This window comes from Gobio gobio (genome assembly GCF_949357685.1).
Source record: "Gobio gobio genome assembly, chromosome: 4".
NCBI classification, from domain to species: Eukaryota; Metazoa; Chordata; class Actinopteri; order Cypriniformes; family Gobionidae; genus Gobio; species Gobio gobio.
Genome location: NC_137100.1, coordinates 31,252,001 through 31,271,710, shown reverse-complemented (window position 1 = coordinate 31,271,710; position 19,710 = coordinate 31,252,001). Strand labels below are relative to the sequence as shown.

At 38.8% G+C, this 19,710-nt stretch overlaps 1 protein-coding gene across 6 annotated transcripts in view; it reads right to left on the bottom strand.

Annotated features, from left to right (window-relative positions):
* The window catches only part of rtkna (rhotekin a), a 91,990-nt gene that overhangs the window by 33,402 nt on the left and 38,878 nt on the right, over positions 1–19,710 (bottom strand). Inside the window, exon 1 of one of the 6 annotated variants that reach the window (XM_079816244.1) lies at positions 10,284–10,951. The exons of 4 other annotated variants lie outside the window; for them this stretch is intronic. In XM_079816244.1, the coding sequence (XP_079672370.1) occupies positions 10,284–10,379 (96 nt within the window). In that variant the 5' untranslated portion in view covers positions 10,380–10,951. Of the gene's footprint in view, positions 1–10,283; positions 10,952–19,710 lie in introns of those variants that run through there. One more of the 6 variants, XM_079816241.1, reaches the window with a different exon arrangement.

The following is a 19,710-nucleotide window of genomic DNA, read 5'->3' as shown; positions in this document are numbered from 1 at the left end:
TGGTCTCTAATCAGCTCAAGCGGGCTAATTGGCAGTTAAGCACCTCTGGCTGCTCTAAGTATAGAGTCGTGATGAAAAGTGGAAGCAGTGACCTTGGAGGACCAGTTTACTATCAGGTTTACACCAGCTAAACACTAGTGTAGATCTGTTGAGCTTGAATTTTATTACAGTACAATATTCTACACTATTTTTCGTTCAACAATAAGGATGGCCTGCTGGACCAGGTAAGAAACTACTGACTGATCAGTTTTACAACAATTTTTCATATAAATTCAATAATGAAAAAAGATGACTGTGTATTTTTATAGCAAATATAAAAATACACTGCAAAAAATAAAAACTGATCATTCATTTGTAGTGGCTCGACTGGCCAGCAGAAAGAAATGGCACATTTAGCTACTGTACCTTTAAGACTTCTTTATGTAAACCACATCTGTTATTTCTGTCAGGACCACTATCAACAATGATGATTGACAATTAGGATACAGTTTGGATTGGCGGTATGGTTCTGTTCAGGGCAAGAACTCCCTGCTGTGAGCAGCAATAACCCCCTTAGGGTAAACAGAACAGAACCAATATAATGTATTGCAGATATCATTAATGTCAATATTTAATGTACAAATTAATTCGGGAATTTAGTCTGATTCGAAGGGAATAAGAATACCAAATTCGGACTGGACGAGAGGAGGAGCTGGGGATGGAAGAGAATAAATGAGCTCTGGAGAATCGTAATAGCTGCTGATAGTACTAAAGGAGCTTATATAATGTATGCAGTAATAGACATTGTATCCCTATAGGTAGACGTGATCAGCTGACAGTCAGCTGATGCTAGTTTGACTAACGTGACCTGCCAGAACTGACGCTACGCCTGATGGCTGTAAAGTTTACACAGTATACTACTAACTGAATACTAAATAGTGTTGATACTGTTGATAGGTGTTCATGGTTCTATACAATGAGGATTTTTGAACTATAAGAAAAAGTGGACTGTGTGGACTGGAAAGAGTTCTTCGTGTTGTGAATGACTACGTCAACACACATTGAACTCTTATTTAAAAAGAGCAAGGAAAATTCCATGACATGTTCCCTTTAAATGTCAGCTCTTGTCCTGAATGGACTGCATTAAAATGCAACAGAGCTCAGCTTTTATTCTCCTTCACACTGTTTTGACTTTGATAAATGCCTGAGATGCATGATTGCAGATGTATGATTCTGGATGACTTGACCTTATTTTCCATTACATTATGTATGTAGCAGCTTTTGGTAGATAAAGGCACGTATGCAGCTATGAGATCATAGTGTTTACCTCATAGATGTAGAAGGCAATCCAACATTAACTGACAAACAGATTAACTATAGGCGCTGCACTAAGATGATCCAATTTACTGACCCCACCAAGAGGTCACCTTTTGGCTGGTTAGCATGACCCTGTTCACACCTGCTTTAAGACCGCACACTCTGTGGGTATTTTTCTCTATTGAGAGTAAGGGATAGTCACATGACAGTCACAGCTCAGCTGATTGGCTAAAAAACAAATATGCCCAGAATACCGATAAGCAAAGACGGCAGATTTCAAATTGCATAGTTCCAGAGTAGTGCTGCGCCAGCTGTGCAGCTGCTATTGATAAGAATAGAAATGCAAATGGATACATTTTCCAGGTATTATAGACATCCTTGGACCTCCAAAATGCCAATAAATGTTAAAAGTTATGGCTCCACAAATTAGCAGCGCCAGCAGAGAAAGTTTATTACTGTAATCATAGTAAACATCTCTCTCTTTCTGTCACCACATCATGCTCTGTGCGTTGTTTTGTTGAAAATTCTCTCAGACTGTGTGTAACTGAACTGTTGTGCCTCATTAAGATCAAAGCTGAGAGTGTGTGTGCACACAAGAGAGCTTGAACAGCAGAAAGACCCCCTGCAGAATCGACATCAGTCTGCTTTTTTTTTATACACTCACAGTTGCTGCTCATTGCGACCAAATGAGGAGTTCACGCTTCCATACATTCACTGAGATCATTTACAGTAACAAAGAAAAAGCAATTTTGCATTTGATGCTAAAAGCAAGTGTTGTAACAAAGCAGTGAAGCCCTTTGTTATGGTTTTCCCAATACACTACTCATTAATTAAAGCACAAACGCAGCTGTGTGACTGGTGTACTAGTTACAGAAGCTCTTCATTAGCATGTGTATTAAAGTGCCGGTCTGCAGGCGGGATTAACTGCCCTGCTGAGCACACAACCTCAGCTGCCATGAGCCCACCTGACCAGAAAGATGGAAATAGAGAAAAATACTTTTCAAAAAGTGGATACAGGGTTCACACTCCTGCTAATAGTGGCTAAACTGAAAAGTATCTATCCACGTTTAAAAGTTTGGGGTCAGTAATACTTTTAATATAACATTTTCAACTCTTCTAGGAAGTCTTTCCACAAGGTTTAGGAGTGTGTTTATAGGAATTATTGACAATTCTTCTAGAAGCACATTTGTGAGGTCAGGCACTGATGTTGGACAAGAAGGCCTGGCTCGCAGTCTACGCTCTAATTCATCCTAAAGGTGTTCTATCGGGTTGAGGTCAGGACTGCAGGCCAGTCAAGTTCCTCCACACCAAACTCGCGCATCCATGTCTTTACACCACTGCATCCGAAGCTTTGCATTACACTTGGTGATGTAAGGCTTGGGTGCAGCTGCTCGGCCATGGAAACACATTCCATGAAGCTCCACATGCTGTTCTTGAGCTAATCTGAAGGCCACACGAAGTTTGGAGGTCTGTAGCTATTGACTCTGCAGAGAGTTGCCAACTTCTGTGCATTGTGCGCTTCAACATGTGCTGACCCCGCTCTATGATTATGACGTGGCCTACCACTTCTTGGCTGAGTTGTTGTCGTTCCCAATTGCTTCCACTTTGTTATAATACCACTAACCGTGGAATATTTAGTAGTGAGGAAATTTCACGATTGGACTTATTGCACAGGTGGCAATCTATCACGGTACCATGCTTGAATTCACTGAGCTCCTGAGAGCATCCCATTCTTTCACAAATGTTTGTAGAAGCGTCTGCATGCTTCTACAAACATTTGTGAAAGTGCTTGGTTTTATACATCTGTGGCCATGGAAGTGATTGGAACACCTGAATTTAATGATTTGGAGTGGTGTCCCAATACTTTTGGCATATATATATATATACACTAAAAGATGTCTCACATGGCCAAAAAGCTGCGCTTAAAGCTACACTGTGAGATATTTTCCCCCATCTAGCGGTTAAAAGGTATATGACCATCCAGTGAATATTAGTTTCTCTTCCTCTTAATTCCGATTTCGTTTTAACTCCTACGGTGGCCGATTTAGTCCAAGATTAATATGGCTTCCAGTTCGACCTCGTCCACATTCAACATGGTGCCATCGAGTGTTAAAACGCGAAAGGCGAAGCTTGAATTTACGGGTATGTCCCTCTTTGGCTAATGTACTTTCAAGATGGAGGGGCAACATGGCGACCCGCATTCGAACCCCTTACTTATTACACGTATTTTCAATGGCATCTTATAAACTTACGAGAATACTTTATTACTTGAAAGAAGTAAATATACATTAATGAGCACATATATTTTTGAAAGAACTAAGTGTTTTTAGCTAAGAATAAACAAAAAAAGTTACAGTGTTGCTTTAAACACATCAAAAGCACTAGGTGACTATAAACTAGCATGTGTGTTCTGCGCCTGTGTGTAAGGAAATAACTGTTTATATCAGCAGGAATAAATGTTTTAGGACTGCAGAAATACAGACCATAAACAAAGCAGCGCTTGCATATCATTTTTAATATGAATCATGCTGATCACTTTCTTCATCCCAGGCGTCTCATGCGGTTATAAAAATATTTATGCATTCGAATGCGCAGGTACTTAAAATTAGAACAGCCCTCTGTCTGTGTCATCTTGACTTTTTTGCTCTTCATCATTTTTACTTTTATTCTCGTGCACAGATTCATTCATTAAGCTGAACAGCCAATCAGAGTTCTCTCTCTCTCACTGATGGCACCGACGGACACCAATTCACCATGCATGATTGGTCAAAAAGCCCACAACGGGGTCCAACTAGTGGCTTGGTGTGTCAGGGCCTTTATGCTCACCAAGGCTGCATTTATTATTTACATTTATTGCCTGCATTTATTATTTAAAACATTAATATTGTGAAATATTATTACCATTATAATATATTTATTCCTGTGATGGTGAAGCTGAATTTTCAGCAGCCAGTGTCACATGATCCTTAGGAAATCATTCTAATATGCTGTTTGTTCCTCAAGAAACTTTATGAGTATTTATTTATTTTAAAAGAAAATCTTAAACCTTTAACAACCAACTACCAGCTCCTTCATAAGAACTTTTATAAATGTTATGAACATCAAACTTACGCATGAGTCATTCAAAATCCCTCTCAAGTCATTCCACTAACACTCATTCATTTAAATCCTCAATGACATGCACTAAATCCTCTTTAGCCCATAAAGCATTGTCCTGTCATTCGCTTCCTGTATGATTATGGCAGGCCCTGCTCAAACTGACCTGGGCAGGAAAGGTAGACCATGAGAAGAAATCTGCAGATTTTGTTTTTTGTTTCCTCCTCTAATCTTTAGCTTTACTTGAAAGATGATTGCAAAGAGGAGTGTATGCATAAGCAATCATCAGGGAGTGAGAGAAAGAGTCCATTAGTCAACCAGCTCAGGGCTGAATTAAAATGAAATGTTATCATTCTGAGGGCTAGTGAGCAAGAATATAAAGCTTTTTGCCTGTATCAGTATTGCTCGCTTGCTCCCTCCCTCCCAACTGTTGCCTTTCCCTTGCCTTCTCTGTCTGTTCATGTTCTTCCTAGAAGTATGGATGAGCAGTCACTGCTAGTAAACCACACCAATACATGTAATCAATAAAGATTCTTTGAGCAGCTTGTGTGCTGTTTGCAGGAACGTCGTTCTAGTGCATTTCTAATGCACCTTGCATGAGTAAAGACATTCAATGTACAATCATACCTGGCTTTGAGGGTGCACTTTATTATAAAACCTAGGCTACTGATATGACTGGAGTTTCTTCTTATGTGAATGTACATCATTTTAAACATCCATCCATATTCATTACGCTTGTTTTATGTAGGGTCGTGGGGATGCTAGAGCCTATCGCAGCACATTTTAAATATCTTTCAAAAAATACCTTTAAATTACGTTAAAAACTTTTCTAATGAGGTAGCAAAAAAATGCACATTTAAAAATCTTAGCAATAGCAAATATAGATTTATTCAAATTCTGTTCACACACAATCTGGAAATGACGGATTGATGGATTGAGGCAACAGATTTCTTGCACATGCAAATACATAAATAGACAGACTTGCATTTCTCTGAGATCTTTCTCACGCACACCGACAGCAACTCACAGCAGGACCGGGAAAGATTGAAAACACAGGAAAAAAGAGGAAAGGATAAAACTGGGACAAAACAGAGGAAGAAGCAAAACAAACTCATTGAAAAGGGGTAGTGATGGAAACAGAAAATAAGGCCATTGAAGGGATACTGAATTTATCAAGTTGGAAAAAACAGGGTAAGTGTGACTTGAGGGGGAAAATGTGGGAGAAGAAGAGATATTTTAAGACATATAGGGCATCTGCACCAGTTGTCTGTTAAGATGTGCTCTAGTAACACACATTTAGTTTTGGTAGGTCAAACACATCCAGAAATACACAGAAAGCAGCATGAAAAATGTAGCAAAAAATGCTGGTCTTACCTTCACCAATAAAAGTTTGAGAACCACTGACTTACAGTGAAGAGCACCTGCTGATAGCGCTAATTTGCTTGCACTGTCTGCATTGTTTCAGCACCAGATTCACTAAAGGAATTATGCAAATCGGACAGAGGCACAAAAACGCACTTAAAATTTGTGCGGAATGCAATTTGCATGCCGCAAATCTCCATTATGCTGCTGGTTCTTCTCAGAGTGCTAGATTGTGGACAACCGTGATCTTGCATATATTGCTGGGACTGCATCCTGGCAGCTGAATGTTTTTATGCTCTTTAAAATGCCGAACAAGTGCTTGGCTGGTTAATTATCTTCTCCAACTGATTATCATTTGATCAACGACCTCTGCCATTATCATGTGAAAAGAAAATGTAGCTAAAACCATCTTTTAAATAAAATTAGCACAGCATTAACAAACAACACTAGGCAGTTGCTAAGATTCTTACTGGTTCTTAGAGTGTTGCTATTGGATTGCTCGGGTTGTTCTCCTTGGTTGCTAAGTGATTTCTTATTGTCCCAGGTCAAAACAGGCTAACTTCAACTATGATACTCTGTATATATATCTCAGATTCTCTTGCAAGGTAAATTTATATGAGGCCATTTTAGGCAAATTTTACTGTCTGAAAAATGAAAATGGTCCAAATACTTAGAAAATAACAGCAGATTTCTCATAAACAATCAAAAAAAGCGACTCAACATGCAGCACAATTTGTAATTTGTCCCCTAAACAACAGAAAAGCATACAGTCGGCAGCAGTAAATCTATTTACTCTATTGAAACAATGTTTTAAAAAATGTATCATCACTACAACAACAGTACCAGAGGAAATATCTTAGCCTACATTCAGTATATTGTTGAATACTGTCTTGGACAGGGGAGAGCCTTAGAGTCACAAAGGTTGAGAACCACTGGCTTAGGTGTTTTGTAAATATTAGCAAACAGAACTAATAAACCCAAGAAAATGCACATTTTAGCCTACACTGAAGTCACATTCTCTAGGAACAAAATGTTCTTTAGAAAGCAACACTCATTCACACTGCTTGTAAATCACTAATAAGTAAGCCTAATAAGTGTGTCTGCGCTCTAGTGTGCACTTACAGTCAGGATGTCACCCTACCCATGCTGAAATACCAGCCCAGCACTTATGTGGCAAACTAAGTTTAACCTGCATTTTCTCTTTGCAAAAAAACGGGTCGTTGAGCTATAAAGCAAAAGACCCCTGAGGAACACGCGTCATATAAACACATAAAATAGGCTGCTTGTGTGGGATTTTGCTGTCTTGAGTGTGGACCCCCATATGCACAAAGCAACCACCTCCAGATAAAGCACACAGAGCCACTGCCACATAACAGCAGTGCACATTAATAACCTACACACACGAAGCCCCCACACGCTGCCCTCTCTCCTACTAATGCTACTTTCAAACTTGAGTATGAAAATACAGCTTTGACATGTGCATATTTAATAACTCATATATAATTATACCTCACACAAACACTCTCTCTAACACAATAAATCTCTGCCCTTTTTGAGAATGTGCCACATATACACATACATATAAAGAGCATTTAGTGTTAGAGTTAAGCCTGAGGTAAGAGAAGCAAGTCTGATTCATTTCTGTGAATCAGTTGAAACAGTCCTTATGTTAGATTCAAAAATGTTCCCAGACATTTTCATATAATAAAAAGGTATATTAAATTGTCATACTACTGCTTGTAAATGAAAATGACAAATATTTTCTTTGCTTTCAAAAACCTTGATTATTTTTGTCTATACTTTTACTTTTAAATATTTGGAATTGAATCAGCTACAATGGTAGCAATGATCCTCTGGTTACACTGACTGAAAACACCATTTTAAAAATAAACAAATACAAAAACATACATAGTAAAAACATTGGTGAAACAAAAAAAAAAGGAAAATGAGTTGTCAGATGGGTTGTATCTTGCAGTATTGAAAGTGAATGGGCTTATCACTTGGCTTTTTTCTCTATGGTTTGATGATTCACTTTTTTGGTTTAGCACAAACTGATTCCACCGCGTGCGCACAAACACATGAGCAAGCACTCATGAATACACACTTCCATATGGGCCATGTGAGTGTGAGTGAAGCTGAGAATTCAGCAGTTCCCCAGTGTGATGAACACGCTGGCATTTCAACCTCTCAGACTGGCAGACACATAAAACACAGTGCTTCACTCACCCATACGGCCTCTAACAGTGAACATTCTTTTGTCCATCTCTTCTTCTCTGTTCCAGTCCATCTACACATCTTGCCATTCTCTGGTCCGTGCATATAAATTGCACTGTCAAAACGAAATTATACTGTTCTGATTGATAATAAATGGCTTATACTTTGCTGAGCTACTCTCCCAAAACACACACAGAAAAATCTGAGCAGAATGATGGTCTAAGAGGCACTTTTGCTTTCAATTAGAATTATGGCTGTTACATACCGAACCATCTTCATTTAATGTGTGAAGATATATAGCATATTTTATCACAAAATCAAAGGGAAACTGTAACCTGAAATCTACAGTCTGCAGCTGAAATTTCTCAAGCTGCAATTCTCATATGTTGTAGCTGCATCTCTGTAGACAATCGGGAAGAAGGAACAGCATCTCTCCAGCAAATATTGATTCTCTAAATGCGGTCAGACTAGATGGTAATGATTCAGCTGCAGCAGCAGCATCAGGCTGGTCTAAACAGAATCCTGTACATCACGACAGGCCGCCAAAAATTCCCACATTGATCTTTATTGATTCAATTCCTGAGAGAAAACACCACGTCGAGTGTCACGACCAAAAGGATTCAAAACAATCCAAGAAGTCTTCAAAGCGAAAAGAGCAAGCTGTCTCTGCGTTTAATCGTCTCTTCAAACCTGACCTTTTCTGCATCAGCCCGCCAGTGGTTTAACATGGTCCTGACACTGAACCTTCACAACACATTGACTCAATGAAAAGAGAAAAGTGAACACACACAAAAAAAGAAGAAGAAATAATCTGAATGTTTAGATAGGGGAGTGCTATATCAGAATTTGGTCACACTTCAGATTAGGGTCCAGTTCTCATTATTATTAACTATGACTTTTGCCTCAATAAACTCATAATTACTGCTAGTTTATTATATATATTACAGTATGTTAATAATGTAGCTAGTGATGTGGCTGTTAAGTTTAGGTAATGGGTGTAAGGGAAAAGGAGAACTAATTAACATGACTGTATATGTAACACAATAAGTAATCCCACCTGCAACTGAAGCGAGTGGTGGGAAGTCTGACTGATTTCCGGGAATTGGTTCAGTGCGTTTCAAAGAAAGAAGAACCGGCTCCAAAAAGCGACTCAGTGGTTTGTTTTACATTAGCACATGGTCCCTAACATCCAGCGTGACATATTACATGACATAAAATGTTTCAATTAAGTAATTTCGATCCTAAATATAATTTGAATTTACATTAAACAATAATACAACTCTGCTATTTTTCTATTAAACTTCCTTTCCAATCCAATCATTAAATTCCAAATAAAAGATCGAAAGAGACCATTCTCGCATTGTTGACTCGAGAACAGTTCAGACCGGTTCCAGAAAGACATCGTGATTTGTGAAAGAATTGTTCAGATCGACTAACAGCCTGAAAATAGGTTCAAAAGAGCGATTTGTTTACAAATCGGACATTAATAATCTGCAGCAATGTTTCAGTAAACATAACTAAAAAAAGGAATGTACATCAACACTAGACTCGTAGAGGTTTAACAACTAATGCTCTCTCAGCCATGACCTGTGTAAGAAGACTTAAAGGGTCTCAACCAGAACCTACAGTGTATCCTAACAGGGTAGATTACAACACTGGTTCTCTGTTTCCATTACAAACCCTCTAAGAAAAGAAAACAAGAGAAATTTTGCAATGGGCCCACAAAGCCCCATCTTGACTTTGATTTTTTTTTCTTCTAAAAAACACCCCCTCCCATTACAGAGTTTTGTCACTGCAGTACAGTAGAAGCATTGTTTCAAGAATAATGAATTTCTACAACAATCATCATGTAGTGCAATCATTAATACATTAATAGAAATGTTATTTCACTATTTTATTCCCATTATTCTGTTTTGAAAATGCATGTTGCAGCAAACTTACACCCCTTCTTTATGGCCCATATCGTAATAAAAAAAATTGGGGATTAAAACTTTATAAACTTGTTAAAAACAAGAATAGAGCATAGTATACCAAGATTAAACGCAGTCGAATACAGGCTGAAAAGAGACAGGCCTCCTCCGCGGCGCGCATCATCTCATGAATGCAGGTACTGAGTGCGTGCGCGCGGGCAGTTGACCTTGCTGCTGCACGCTCACCTGAGCGTTACAATAACATCAAACAGATGCATTATCATCAAATGAAGGGTATATTTTCGACATAACCCGCGTTTATAAAACAAAACAAGCAAAATAGCATATTCCACCAAAACTAGAAATCAAATCTGAAAGTGCACAGCGCGAACCGTCATCACTTACTCGCTGATTCTTCGTATTGTTCATGTTGGAAGAGTCGCTCGAAGCAGCTCGAACTCCGAAATCACCGCGCGGTCTTACGCAATCCAGCCCATCCATTGCAACTCTGAAATGATCAAGTGATCAAATGTCCATTCCTCCGCAATAAACAGTGCGTGGTTCTGTCACAACGGTAGAGAGAATGCTTGCTAGGGACCGTCGGTGTTTGACACGGTCATCTGGCCGAGCTCATCTCTCAGCTGTCATCACAAGCCGCACGCGCTCTCTCGCTCTCTCTCTATAGTCCAGAGGGGGTCAACGCGAGCTGCGGTAAGTGAGTGAGTGTGTGAGAGCCAACCAGTGAGGCGGGAGAGGGGGCGTCGGTGCTGCTGACTTCTGGAGGTTTACAGTCGCGGTCCGGTGTATGTTAATCGGAGAAAAAAAACTCTGGGTTTTCCTAGATAGCATGCACAGAGATACAAATAGGCTACATCCCGCGTGCCCTCGTAGAATGTTATACAGAAGTCGCGCGATCAAAATAAAACTGTCCGTCTAAGCGTTGCTGGACCACACCAATCTTTCTGTCTTTCTCCATCTTCTGTCCTCGTCCGCTTCAAATCCACGTTGAATTACATCACCCCTCTAACAATAGCAGTGAGTGCTCGGATTCGGAATAACGCTCCTCAGTGGAGCAGGTGGAGAGAATATGGTTCAGATCAGCACGTGGGTTAAACCAATTACCTAAATCTTTATAAAGCAGCGACAGTCCAAAGAGACAAAGTTGCCAAAGAGCTTCATGATTAAAGATACATACATGCATACTCTGATTAGACGACACATTGGGGTTTCAAACTATTTGATGCCACCCTGATTATGAACTTCCTTTTGAATTAGTGTACTGGTAAAACGTAAAGACCTGGAAAAACAAAAAAAACCCTCCAAAAGCTAAAGGTGACAATGGCAACAATTATTTCTTACTGTGGATAATATACATAAACTAAATGTATTAGCTGTTAATGGATTAACAAATCAACTAATCTCATGATTTCTGTTATTTAAAAAGCTGAATCCAGTATTTTTTAATAATTCTCTGATATGCACCAGCACCATTTTGCTAGCCCCTGAAACCCAGTTTGAACAACATTCATAATTAAAAAAAGTACTGACATTACAGTGTATTTTTAACTATTTTAATATATTTCAAATAGGCTACATGAATATGATATTTGATTGCCATCTGATAACACCCCACTACCTCTAATTTGTAAGGGTTAGCATTGATTATCTATATGCAGGACTTCATTGCGTGCATTAAAGTCACCATGAAATTACAAAATAGCCAATTTTAAGGAATATCGCAGTATTTATTTATTATAAATGATTTATCCATGCACATCATCACTTAGTACTTTTATACAATATAGTATATAGAATACTTTTTTTTTATTCATGTGCCCTTGTAATCTTTAAATTAAAATAACTTCTCCTTCCTCTTGCAGCGACATGTCTTCTCTGATGATGTGTTTACTGGCGTGAGGGCGGGGCAACCTGTCACTCACATGAGATCATAGCAATAGCAAACCACAGCCATCCAATTCCCAATGGACAAAATCAAGTCCCGCCCTACAGTTTTCATGTTCGAGAAGCCGTTTCACTCGGGGACACAGTACGTCACAATAGGGAAGAAAAGACTATCGACACTTCATGCCGACTTTAAGACTTTGGGGTATAAATAGTTTTAAAAATGACTTTAAAAACAAGGGGATGAATTTTAATGACAAACAGACAAACAATATTTTTTTGTCTATGATGCCATTTACTGCTCATTAGATGCTGATAGCCTTCAGGGTCTTTCTCAAATGCAAACAACCCTGTAATAGTGATAATAATAGTGATCACGGCCCCATGCTTGTGTAACCCAAGTCAATAGCATTTTCATCAATCCTGTTTTGTTGCACACAGTCTGATTTAGTTGAACCACATGCAGTCCTAGTGTCTGCTCAGGGTAGACTGAAGCCAAGGCTATGACAGACAGGCTCTTAGATTCATTAAGCCTCTTCAGATGGCAGTTCTAGGGGGCATAGCAGGTAGTATTCACCCAGGTGGAAAAAAGGTGAGGAGTGAGCCAGCAAAATGAAGAGGAATGCCAAGAGGACCTGTGTGCTGCTGGTGGGTCCTTTTGTAGGATACACTATCTGTGTAATTGAATAGCACAATCAAAAGCACACAGTTAGAGCAGTGTGACATTGCATTATATAAAAAATACATTGTTATAACAACATGTTTGGTTCATTTTATGGTGATTTAAAAGAAGGCAAAAAGAGAAAAAAGTGACATTCTGAATAAAGGATATAGGCTGAATGGATTGAGTTAGTGGAAGAGCAAGCAAGAGAGGGAAACAGAAAGAAAAGGAAGTGAGGTAAAGTAGGGAATTGTCTTCCAAAAATCAATGAACATGGTGAGAAACAAGAGAAGATGAAAGAAAGCTTTATAGAGGGAAAAGGATTTTTGACCTGACACCATTTCACACACATCCTCAGGATGTTCTATACGGTATGTGCCCACAAGCTGTATGTACCTCAACACCCATGTGGAAACACATATCCAGCAGTCAAGAAATGTTTTTTATAAGAATCATCGGTGCAGTAATAAGATCCGTTCAACAACAGCTGCGCTAACTGCGACAGACAGTATTATTGGTCGCAAGGAGCAAGAGAATGTGTCAGGGCCACAGACTACACATCATGGAGTAAAATTAGCCTTGTGCTAATACAAGAGAGACAAAAAGAGAAGGAGAGGGGGTGGGAAAGAGGGAGACAAACTAAGACAGGAAGCGTGTAGTGGAATGTGAGTGCATTATGTATTTGTGAGCATAAAGTAAACATCCAGACTGAAAAGCCAGACGTCATTGCACAAGTGGCCTGCTGGAATATAGAGAACACAGCAGATTTTAAAGGAAACATGATGAGATTTAGTGCAACTCATTTAAAATCGGATTAAATGCTTCAATCTGATGGTTCAAGACACTTAAAGGGTAACTTCAGTGATTTAGCATTAGGCTTTGTATCAGTAGAAACCCGGAAGTATATTAAAATTATGGTACTTTCCCCCCTCATATCCCCCTGAGACGAGAGAATTATGCATTTTATTCCTGGAAAAAATCCTCCGATGACGCAAATATCGTCATTTTGCGTCATCTGAGGATTTTTTGGCCAGAGGCTAAAGACTACAGCCACTAGATGGAGCTGTTCCGCATGTTATCAACCCGCCCATAGGGGAGAGATCTCACGCACAGAATGTAAGACACAGACAGCCGCACGGACAATCATATTGGATCGCTGCAGAGCAAAGTGAGTGTTTCAACTTTTCAATGAATTCCTGTGATAGTTTAGCTTCCATATTCGATCAGAAAACGTGCCAGACTGGTGCTTAACGTTACCTCAGCTCTACGTGATGAATGAAATCTGACACTGCTGGGTCTGTGTCGTGACTTTCGTTTGGCTCACTCACACTTTAGTGAAAAGACACGTTCAGTTTTTAATTGTAGTGTTTATTCTCTAACTGAACGAAATGATTGTATTACTATGAAGATCAAAACGACGGTGTACAGAGTGGCCTCATAGGGCAGCGAAGCAAGTGCATTGTCTTTCATCCACATGAGACAAAAATACATTTTCTGTCTTTTCTCAGTCTAGAAGGCACCAAATTCAAAAATAATTTCACATTTCTACTGCATAAATGACCCAGTTTAAATACAAAGCTTAATGCTAAATCACTGAAGTAACCCTTTAAAGCTGTACAAAATAAACAGATTTGAAATGATCTCACTTGCCTTTGAATTATGTCTGAGTGAGTACATCAAGTATGGTATTTACCCTTTATAACCTTCCCAAACGCTCCCTTATTGGCTTGTGATTTCCGATTTCTACCATATTTACTTTCTCATTGGAAGGGATGTTTTTTTCCCAAGCAAACTAAATCTTGTTTCCTATCTGAGGCGTGTTGACCTCGTCTCTGCAGTTTGTTTCCTTCCTCACCATATACAGCATCTAAAACAGTGCCTCTTCTTCCATCTTGTTAACTTCTTACTGGCCCTGATGTCACAGATGCATCGTACTGCATTGTAATGTCACACTGTATTGTTGTAATACCAATAAATTCTCAGAGAAATATATAGCTAGGACTTTCGCCCTCAGGAGGGGCTGTGCGTTGAGGCAGGAAATGAGCAGTGTGGTTTGGAAGTTGACCACATACCGCAACCAGAGCAGCAAAACGTGATATTTAAAATCTTCCCAGTTTCATAACAGAATGAAAGGAAACAAATCCCAATTGGCAATATATTCTCATAAAACCGTGGCATATCCAAGTATACAAATCCCTATTTTATGTATAATATATACAACCCATTGCATTTGATGTCCATTTATGTTAGTTTAGTTAGTGTCCCTTTGCTGACATTTGTTAAATATATCCTTAGCCTACTCACAAATTTCTCGTTTGCAACAGCAAATGAGCAATTATGAATCACTGACATCTCTGAAAATACACATTTGAGCAGCAGATAATATACTGTAGAGCTGACAACACAAGCTGATAATGGTGGTGTTCAATCAGTGGATTTACTAAAAGGCTTTTGGGAGTATTGATTTTGGCATTATTGCAACAAGCCTAGCAACAACTCTACTATAGATAATTGAAAGCCCAATATTGATTAAAATCATAAAGTCTACTGACAGCATCCTAAAAAACAACAACAACAGAAGAATTTCATAACAAAAATGGCATGCAAGAACTTTCACTATTGTGTCCTTCAGTGTTGTGCACAATTCAGAACTGAATTAAGAATGTCTTTTAAATTCCAATTTAATTCCGAAATTTGAACTGGGGTAGCAAACTGCAGATTTAGAACTCAAATGTAAATGTATGAATAAAAATAAAATTCAATTAAAAAATATAACTCATTTCATTTCATTTCATTCCATTCATGACAAATTGAAAAGCAAATTTTGCCAATACAAAAGATTTGAAAAAAGCCTGACGAGGCATGTTTAAATCAAAAAGCACCAGCACGCTAATATGGGTGGCAACACCATAACCAATTGCGTGAAGCATGAGAATTGGTTAGTCAAACAAAGGGTTAATCTATAGAGTAGGGGCCAGCTCATCCCCATAGGCCTTTATCACACTTCCTATTTCCGGTAAGTGAAGCAGTGCACCTCTACTTCCGGTCCCATCGCGACTCAATCAAAACGCGGGTGTAACTGCAGCGATCCGGTGCTCTAATACTAAATAATGACATCCTTACCTCAGATTTGACCATTTCCTGACACTAAAAGAATAGAGGAGAGCATGGGTGAGACTGATATGGTGGGATGAAGTTGTATGTTTGTGTGTTGTAGGCCTATGCATTTCCAAACTGCGGATGTTTACGTCTCATATCGTCAGCCTGCTGAAATGTTCCCATCCAATTGTGCATTCTGAATAATAAATACATTTCTAACCTGCCGCAGTCCAGTGATTGTCTTCTCATTAACAGTGTTTCTTACTAATCATATTTCATACCTGTTGTTACATTTTTAAATTAATTTGACTGATAAACACCCTTACGAAAGTTAACCATGGTTTTATTATAGTAAGAATGTAGTAACCATGTTTGTTTTTTTCGTGGATTGACTACCATTTGTATTAGTTTTACTACAAATACCATGATAAACTACAATAACCATGTTTTATTTTATTTGTAATAAAAACCATGGTTCATTTTCATGTAATAAATAGATGAATGAATGCGCGGTAACTGCCTTAAAGAAAGTAAACAATGTTAAGCATTTAATTAATCTTAAACAGTAATACGTTAACAGCGTGACTGAATTTTGGCATAAATGTGTGAATTACATATACTGTAGGCTACAGTGAAATGATTGTCACTGAAAAGTGACAGAACAATGACTAAAATATTAATACAAATCAATATGTTCATTCAGATCTTATTCGTCAGGTCTCACACACACTTAATCGCGGACACTATTTAGACGTGCACTGACACCGTGTGGTGAAATAATCACGTATGTTTATGACCCTCGGCTTATGTCGGATTAAAAAACTACAAGTTCAACAGAGTTTGAAAAATCCTGTACACAGTAATGATCAGTTTATCTCTTCTCCTGTCTCGGAAAATGTCCGGATTTTTAAATCATCCTCCAGATGCTTATTTTAATTGTCGTTTGTTCAGCTAGGTGTTCACAGCACATTGAAAACATGCGTAACCGGAAGAATCAGCACACTGCTTTGACGCGCACTTCCGGTATTCAATTCCTCTGTGATAAAGGCCTATTCCTTAGCCAATGGGAGACGGTGCACAGCTCCTGCATCATCTACACAGAAGCACAGTAAACTGGATTAACCTAAAGGATTCGTGATCACGTCAAGATTACATACACATGCGTCTATTCTTCACGAAGGCACAGTCCATTTCATGTGCTTGTTGACAGAGCCACATTATGTACTGCGCACATTATGTAGAGATCAGTTTCCAAGAAAAGGTTAAGGTTGAGGATAGAAGGTTAAAAACCTATCCAGAACATCCTGATAGTAAATAAGGGTTGTCCGCACCTCTGCAGAGTCTTTAAGGGATAGTCCACCCAACAATGTATTTAAATCATTTACTAACCCGAATGTCAAAGCTGTAAGACTTTCTTTCTTCTGTGAAACATAAAAGGAGATATATGGACAACAACAAAAAATGCAATGGAAGTAAATGGGTAACGAAATTCTTATTCTCATACAGGTTTGGAACGACATATGGGTAAATGATGGCAGATTTGTAATTTTTGTGTGAATTATCTCTTTAAATGAGCCATACTCGGCTTATTTAAAGTGATTTAACACCTACTAGATCTATGGTGTTAGTAGTTGATAATACTGTAATCTTTTAGAGCTGACTGGTGGTGAACCAAGACCTATAACTGGACTCAAGTGTATAGTAGAGATCCTACTTTAAAGGCACCCATAAAAACTTCAATTAAAATCTAATGGAGTTAATGGCTATTTTATCGAAGAGCCTTTCCATAGTGCACACATAAACTAAAAACAACAAGGTTGTACAAACAAATCAGCTCCATATACTTCATCTGCTTCAGTCCTGCAGCAAAAGTCATTTTACAAAAGGGAGCCCTCTTGCCTGACCTTCAGTTTAACTATGAACTACAAAGTTGGAGAATGACATCAGGGTGTTGTACCAATGGCATCAACAGACAGCCTGTTCTCCCGTCAGCAACTGCCGCTACATGGATGGCAGGAGTCGAGTCGGGGGAGCTGGAGGCTGACACCGCTTAACTGTTCGCACAAGGAAAATCTATTTCCACCGGTGGAGCCATAAATCTAAAGGAAAGGTTTAGTGATGATGCAAGCAGAGAATTGTAGCTCATCTATTTCATAGGTACGGGCAGATGCCTGAGCACTAGATCATGAAGAGGTGCCACTTCACCGCAGGGAGGTTAAAGGAGGAGAGATCTGAATGAATGGTTTTCGAAATTGGAGAACAGGTCAAAGTTGTGCAATATGGACATAAATCATGTTTTAATAAAAAGAAATGGGTAATATAAATGTCGGCACATACCTGGGCAAAAGTACCATATAACGCAATTCTGTATTACTCAGAGGGAAGAACATAATGACCTGCTGAAAAGGTCAAACACGGATTTGTGTGCTTTTTTTGGTAAAGTTTATGAATGTGACTCTACAGTTCACACTACAAGTCTTCAGTTATAAAGTCTACAATTTGAGAACGTATTTAACAATGAACTAACTTAAAAATCAAAAATTTCAGAGAAGGACTGAAGTTTGAATCCAGACTGGGTCATATCCTGATTTTGAGAAATACAAGCGAGCAGCTTCAAACTATGCTGCCGGTTTGTCGCTATGCCATGACAAAAGATATACAAAGAAGGTTCACTCCTATTACTCATCAATGGGAGAAACTGCGACACGCAATATGGCTGAATATGTCCTGCCTTCTAAATAAAAGAGCCAATTGCTAATTGGTAAAGTCATTGCGTCACATGTCAGATTTTGTTGCTGATTTGAAATATATGTGATTTAATGGGGAGTTTGGCAAGCAGTTTTGGATATTTCAGGAATCCCCGCTCAAATAGATAGGACTTGGTCTTGGATGCCCCAAATAACTGGCCAGAGGCGTTGCAAATATGGCCGCAGAGTGAACAGACATTGTTTACTGTATGTACAACTAGCTTTTTTCAAATTGATTCATTGTCAAATTATTTATTTCTAATGATTAATATCATATTAAATAAATATACATTTAATTGCGGCAATTGTTATGATTGTGTTTTTCACTGGTTTAAATTAAATTGCGTGATGTTGTGATATATTTATCGACTTTATATCACCCACCCAGCTCAATGAGATATCAGCATTGACCATCAAAACACCTACAGTATATCAGTTTATTTCTAGTCCCGAACCCATTACTCCTCACTCTCTCTGTCACTTTTCTGGTTGGAAAAGCTAAAAATAAAGCGTTGCATGCGATTTCACTTTTTAAACTTTAGTTAGTGTGTAATGTTGCTGCTTGAGCATAAACAGAATCTGCAAAGTTACAGCCCTGAAAGTTCAATGCAAACGGAGATATTATCTTTTAAAGTTATGGCAGTTTATTGCCTACAAAAACGGCCGGTTTGGACTACAACAAGCTTCTTCCCGGGTTGGTGACATCATAAACCCTTGCTATTAACATAAACACTGCCCCTGCGAACACGCAACAAAGTGGGCGAGGCCACGTCGCAGTCATTACGAAAGAGAGAGAGCTGTTGCAAAACTACAAACTACATTTGGCCATCTAACCAATCTAAGACCATTGCGTTTTTCGTAGGGATGGGCTTCATAGAAGCAGGAAGCAAACAAGCCGTTCAAAGGACAGTGGAAACAGCGGTGTGGAATAAAGGTAAAATATAAGAAAAATACGGCGTTAACAAAAAAAAAGAAGTATTAAGACATGTTATACTGCACCCCATAAACACAACCAAGCCTAGAAAAAAAACACGGAACCACCCCTCTAATAGAGATTTACTAAATCAATTTTATCCCCAACATTAAAATGCTCTAACACAGCTGAAAAAGTGGTGCTGAGTTGAAAATGAGCAATAAATCGAACATGGACATCCGGACAGGCAGCACATCATCTTTAGACTCCCAGAGCAAAGAGTATCAGGAGGACAAGGGCTCCTTTTCAGCTGTATCTGATAAGCTAAGCGGCCCACACTTCAGCAGCTCTATCCTTGGAGCCTGGCCAGATGCTTCCCATCAAACTGCGCTAAGGATGAACAAACAGCGTAAAGTACATTATCTCATCCGTGTTGACTGAAGCTTTTGAGAAGCAACAGCCATAAATTGCAGAGGGTGGAGGTGTGCCGGTTTGTTATACTGATGCTAA